Below are 6333 nucleotides of genomic sequence, written 5' to 3'. Positions count from 1 at the left end.
AGGGGCGTCTTGACAAATACATGAATAGGATGGGAATAGAGGGATATGGTCCCTGGAAGGGTAGGGGGTTTTAGTTCAGTCGGGCAGCATGGCCGGTGCAGGCTTGGAGGGCTGAAGGGCCTGTTCCTGTGCTGTAATTTTCTTTGTTCTTTGTTCTATAGCAGTTGGGATGAGGAAACGAGAGAGTGAGCAGCTCTCAGCTCTACTAGAAGCAGGAAAGCCATACAATGGAGTAATGTGTGCGAAAGCAAGCTCCAGAGGAACTAAAGGACAGTTAGTTTGAGAAACCCGGGAATGGAAAAGAAGCTCCAGGAATATTGAAGAAAAAAAGGAACAGCATTGTCTTTTGAACAGGATACTATTCATGGAAGTTAAACTCAGACCTGGGAAGAAAAGAACTGATGAGGTTGGTGACAGACAAGCCGCATATCTGAATAGTGGGAACGTTTGATGTCCTTAAATCCAGATTTTGAAGCAATTGTATTCTGTTACAGACTGATGATCTGAGTTTATGCAGAATTTTGGAAGCATGTTGCAATTCAAGGCAAAGGAATTCTGAGAGTTAAAAACCTAGAGGCAGCTTCTTGCTAAAAGAGTGGAGAGAAAGGCTTGTTTGAAAGGATAATTGGAAGACCTGGAAGTGGATCTTTGTTGAAAGCAATGGAGAGAAACTTGGTTTGGAAGGAGATATTAACACGTGTCTTTCTGAGAGCGGAGTTTGAAAACACTCGAGACAATCATCTGGGGGGGAAATTTGAGGAGAAATCCACAGAGGATCGATTGAGTTGCATCTGCCACTTGGTTTCAGAGTGGGGGTTGTCTGATCACAGCTAACCTGTGGGTTTAAAGGAACCATGTGTTTACTGAGAACATTATAGCATAAGGAATTTTAAATCTATGTTATCCTTGAAATCTGGATACATTTGTGAAGGTAAGTGTGAGTCAAGGAGTATTTTGTTATCGTCAAACTCTTCGTGTTTAATAAATATTTTATTAAAAGCTAATTGGCAGTCCTGAGATTCTGTTCCTTTATGTTTTCTACAAAAAGTAAAAGTTGCAGTCTTTTGAGCCAGTGTTCCATCCTGGAATCATCCTGTCCAATTATAACATCAACTGGGATCGTAACACTCACATCTTGACTTCAAAATATATCGCTGTTCCTTTGCTGTCACTGGACCAGAATCCTGGAGCTTCCTCCCAAACAAGTGTGGGTGTCCCTACACCACAGGGATTGCTGTGGTTCTAGAAGGCAGCTCAACACCACCTTCTCAAGGCCATTTAGAAATGGGCAATAAATGCTGACCTAGCCAGTGAGGCCCACCTTTTATTATTCAGGGCAGGCTGTGGGCTTTGACCTCTGTAAACGAATAAAAAATAAGGTAATACCTGTTTTTAGCCCATTGAATTGGTTTTCAATGACAGCATTGTCTTCTCCCTTGTTCTTATGTCCTGGGCCTATTACACGGTTATACTTGAAGGAATAGAGCCAGCCTGACTCCACTGTGTTATCTCTGACACTGTTATCATTCCCTAAGCTGCTACAGACTAGTTCATTAGCTCAAACAAACACATCTTTCTCACAGTGTGAGGCCAGTTTCCTGCACAATTTAATTCATTTTGCAGACATTGCTAATTCCAGCAAGGCTGCGACTTGACTACATTGACCAGCATGCTTTGCACATTGAACCCACAATGCAGTTCAGTGCAGTTCTTCAGATATGCTCAGTCTGGGTTCTTCTATCACCCTCGATATTTCCTGTTACCACCATGAGAGACTCCACACACAGCGTTACACCACAACCCGTGAACACTGATTAATATAAAATAAATAAAGTTACAAACTGACTGCACATTAAAAAGGTCCATAATACATTGGTTTCCAATAGAGCCATTGTAATAAAAGCCAATGAAGTTATGCTGAGGCTTTATGAAGCACTGTTTAAACCACAATGGGAATATTGTGTTCATATCCAGACAGCACGCTTTAGGAATGATGGGATGGTCCTTGAGAAGGTGCGGAGGTTCACCAGAATGGTTCCAGCAATGAAGGATTTTAACTCCAAGGTCAGGTTTGAGAAGTTGGAGTTATTCTCCCTGGAATGAAGGAGGCTAAGGGAAGATCTGATAGAGGTGAACACTATTATGACAGGTTTAGATCAAGTGGATACAGAAATTGGCCACGATTGACAGAGACTGCTGGAGGCAAGGCTATTGGTTAATATAACTTTTTATTGCACCTTCTTCTAAATATGTACAGCACAAGGCTCAGCAGACAACCATCTCTCAGCAGACTCTTATCATCTGATCTTACATCACTGGGTAGAATATTTACAAATTTAACATTAACCCTTTACACTGCACCAAGTCTTCAGTCAGCCTCCTAACATCCCCTCAGTGCCAGTTGTCTGATTTATCAATTGATGTTTCTGAGATTCACCTTGGGACACTCTCCTACATTGAAGGTCTGATGTAAACAAAAGTTATTTTAAAAATCTCATTGTAACAGACTGAGGAAGTCAGGATTAAAACAATATCTGGGTAAATGGAGTTAGGTCACAGATCAGCCATGACCTCAGTGAATGAGAGAACAGGCTTGAGGGGATAAATGACCTCCTCCTGTTCCTGGTAAACTTGGACTCAGACACCAGCTGATGAATGGAAAGTGATGGGAGACCTGGGGAGAAGAGACTTCATCAGAAACCAGCACTGGAGCAGAGTTAGAGAGTGGGAGAATCCTGGGGAGAAACTACACAGGAACTGGAGCAGGTTGTTCAGCCCTTCCAGTCTGCTCTGTCATTCAGTTAGACCCTGGCTGGTCAATTAGTTTATCATCAAGATTTATTTGATTCTATTCTGTAGATTAAGCTGCAGCTCAGTTTTATGGGAAATTAACATCAGCAGAAACAAACTCCAACTATCACAATGGGAACATGTGAATTAGGAGCAGGAGAAGGCCACTCGGCCCCTCGAGCCTGCTCCACCATTCAATAGGATCCCGGCTGATGTGATTGTAGCTTCAACTCCACTTTCCTTCTTACCCCTCACACCCTTTGACTCTCTTGTCAATCAAGAATCTATTAAATTCAGACTTCAGAATATTCAGTGAGCCAGCCTCCACCACTCTCTGTGGAAGAGAATTCCACACTGTAACAACCCTCTGAGAGAAGTCTTAAATGGGAGACCCCTTATTTTTAAACTGTGCCTCTAGTTCTCCTCTCTCGACAATCAACATCCACTCTGTCAAGTCCCCTCTGAATTTTATGTTTCAATCAGATCCTCTCTCATTCTTCTAAACCCCAATAGATACAGGCCGAACATGTCCAACTTTTCCTCGTATGATAACTCCCTCATCCCAGGAATCAGTCAAGTAAACCTTCTCTGAACTACTTCTCACACAAGTCCTCTCTTAAGTAAGGAGACCAAAACTGTACACCATGCTCTAGATGTGGTCTCACCAATACCCTGAACAAATATAGCAAAACATCCCTGCAATAAACAACAATTCATTTACCTTTCTAATCATTTGCTGTGTCCACACACTAACGTTTCCTGATTACAGTACCAGGACACCCAGATCCCTCTGTACCTCAAAGTTCTGCAATCGCTCGCTTTAAATAATCAACTGCTTTTCCATCCTTCCTGTCCAAATGGACAAGTTCACATTATCCAAAAATCTTGTTCCAGCTGCCAACCTTTTACCCACTCACTGACCCTATCTATATTACTTTACAGGCTTGTTATGGTCATTCACATCTCACTTTCCTACCTACCTTTGTGTTATCAACAAATTTTGATCCTGTCATCCACATCATGAAAATAGTTTGTCAATAGTTGAGGGCCCAGCACTGGTCCCTGTGGCACTCCACAGGCTACATTTTGCCATCCCAAAAATGACTCATTTCTCCCTCCTGTTTCCTATTAGCTCATCAATCCTCTATCCATGCTAATATAAAGAATCAAAGTGGATGGGATGCTAATATGTTATGCCTTATGCTACAAATTCTTATTTAGTGTGGTGAACTTTGATGTGGCACCTTGTCAAATGCCTTCTGGAAATCTAAATACACCACATCCACAGGTTCCACTTTATCCACATTGCTTGTTACTTCCTCAAAGAAATCCAATAAATCAATTAACATGATTTCCCTTGCACAAAACCATGTTGACTCTGCCTGATTGCACAGAGATTATCTGTGTCCCACCCCAGTCTCCTTAATAACAGAATGAACATGATTCAGTCCTGCATGGGATTACTTATTTACTAATTACTTAAATAATAGATAGATAAATAAATGAACATGATTCAGTCCTGCATGGGATTACTTATTAATTACTTCAATAACAGATAGATAAATAAATAAATGAACATGATTCAGTCCTGCATGGGGTGAGCAGCAACAGCAGAATCCAACCCCTGCAGTGACTTGTGAACTTGCTGGTGTCTCAGTAGATTGGCTGACCAAGCAAATCTCTTCCCACATACGGAGCAGGTGAACGATCTCTCTCCTGTGTGAACCTGCTGGTGTCTCAGCAGGTGGGATGACTGAGTGAACCTTTTCCCACACATGGAGCAGGTGAATGATCTCTCTCCAGTGTGAATTTGCTGGTGTCTCAGCAGGTCCTTAGAGCTTTTAAAGCTTTTCTCACAGTCAGAACACTTAAAAGGTCTCTGATCAGTGTGGACTAGTTGATGTGCAATGAGCTGGGGTGGCTGAGTGAATCGTTTCCCACATGTGGAGCAAGTGAAGGGTTTCTCCCCAGTGTGAATCCGCTCGTGTATCAGGAGGTGAGGTGAATCAGTGAATCCCTTCCCACACACACAGCAAATGAATGGTTTCTCCCCGGTGTGAACTCGCTGGTGTCTCAGACAGTGGGATGAATGGGTGAATCCCATCCCACACACCGAGCAGGTGAACGGTTTCTCCCCAGTGTGAACTCGCTGGTGTGTCACCAAATCCTGTTTACTTTTAAAGCTCTTCTCACAGTCAGAACACTGAAATGGTCTCTTATCAGAGTGAACTCGCTGGTGTGTTTGCAGCTGGGATAAACGTCCGAATCTCCTCTCACACACGGAGCAGGTGAATGGCTTCTCCCCAGTGTGAGTGCGCTGATGGACTTGTAAATCATATTTACTTTTAAATCTCTTCTCACAGTCAGAACATTGAAATGGTCTCTGATCAGTGTGAACAAGTTGGTGTGTCAGAAGGTGGGATGACTGAGTGAATCCCTTCCCACACACTGAGCAGGTGAACGGTCTCACCGCCATGTGAGTGCGCTGGTGTCTCAGGAGGTCCTTTGTGCTTTTAAAGCTTTTCTCACAATCAGAACACTGAAACAGTCTCTGATCGGAGTGAACCTGCCGGTGAATCAGGAGGCTTGATAAAGCATGACATCCCCTCCCACATTCGAGGCAGGTGAATGGCCTCTCTCCAGTGTGAACACGCCGGTGTGTATAGAGGCTGGATGAGTAAGCAAATCCTTTCCCACACTCAGAGCAGGTGAACGGCCTCTCTCCAGTGTGAATGCGACGATGAATATCCAATTCGGACGGGTAATTGAAGCCCCTCCCACAGTCCATACATTTCAATGGTTTCTCTGAGCTGCCGGTGTCCTCGTGTGACTCCAGGTTGGATGATGAGTTGAAGCCTCGTTTACACAGAATATGCGTCGGGTCACTACTCACTGACAATGATGTGATTGTTTTTCAGACTTGTTAAACCACTTTCCACATTCAGCACATTGGAAACTCTCAGGTGTGTGTGTGTCAATGTGCTTTTTCAGTCACACTGATGTTTGAAATCTTTGCCCGCAGACAGAATAAACATTTCTCCTTCTGTAGACAAAGGCTGATTATATTCAGTTTCTGATTAATCAAATCACTGAAACAGATCTTGATGTGAAGTTTGGTTTGAGTTTCATATCTGTAAATCTTGCTTCATAATACCCTGCAAAAACAGTTTACAAATACCATCACTGTCAGTGCAGGATAGAAATTCTGAAATTTCTCTGGAACATATTTTCCTCTCTTGTTCCCCCAAATCGATAAATCCCCGTCCCACACACTCTCCCCCCTCCCTGGGCTGAAATCCAAACCCATCTCAACATCTCCACCATTTCTTCCCTCCACTCCCAGTTTTCTCCCTCCCTCTCCTCTGTCTGGGTTCAGTTCTTGATGTGGAAATCTCACTAACTGTCCTGGCTGGAGACAATACACATCTCTTTAACCTGTGCTTAACCCTCTCTCCACTCACATTTTCTGTACCTTTAAGACTTGATTGCCTGTAAAGACTCGCATTCCAACCATTATCTTGTAAATTGAGTTTGTGTCAATAT

The 6333-nt window shown here is 43.1% G+C and overlaps 1 protein-coding gene across 1 annotated transcript; it reads right to left on the bottom strand.

Annotated features, from left to right (window-relative positions):
• Positions 1-4214: 4214 nt before the first annotated feature.
• LOC144486725 (uncharacterized) lies at positions 4215-5419 on the bottom strand. Its single transcript, XM_078204751.1, has one exon. The coding sequence runs from the start codon at positions 5264-5266 to the stop codon at positions 4373-4375; it is 894 nt and encodes a 297-aa protein (XP_078060877.1). The 5' UTR covers positions 5267-5419; the 3' UTR covers positions 4215-4372.
• Positions 5420-6333: the final 914 nt, after the last annotated feature.

This window comes from Mustelus asterias, unplaced genomic scaffold (assembly GCF_964213995.1).
Source record: "Mustelus asterias unplaced genomic scaffold, sMusAst1.hap1.1 HAP1_SCAFFOLD_433, whole genome shotgun sequence".
Classification (NCBI taxonomy): domain Eukaryota; kingdom Metazoa; phylum Chordata; class Chondrichthyes; order Carcharhiniformes; family Triakidae; genus Mustelus; species Mustelus asterias.
Note: the sequence above shows the minus strand (reverse complement) of the source record. Positions and strands in the feature narration are given on the sequence as shown.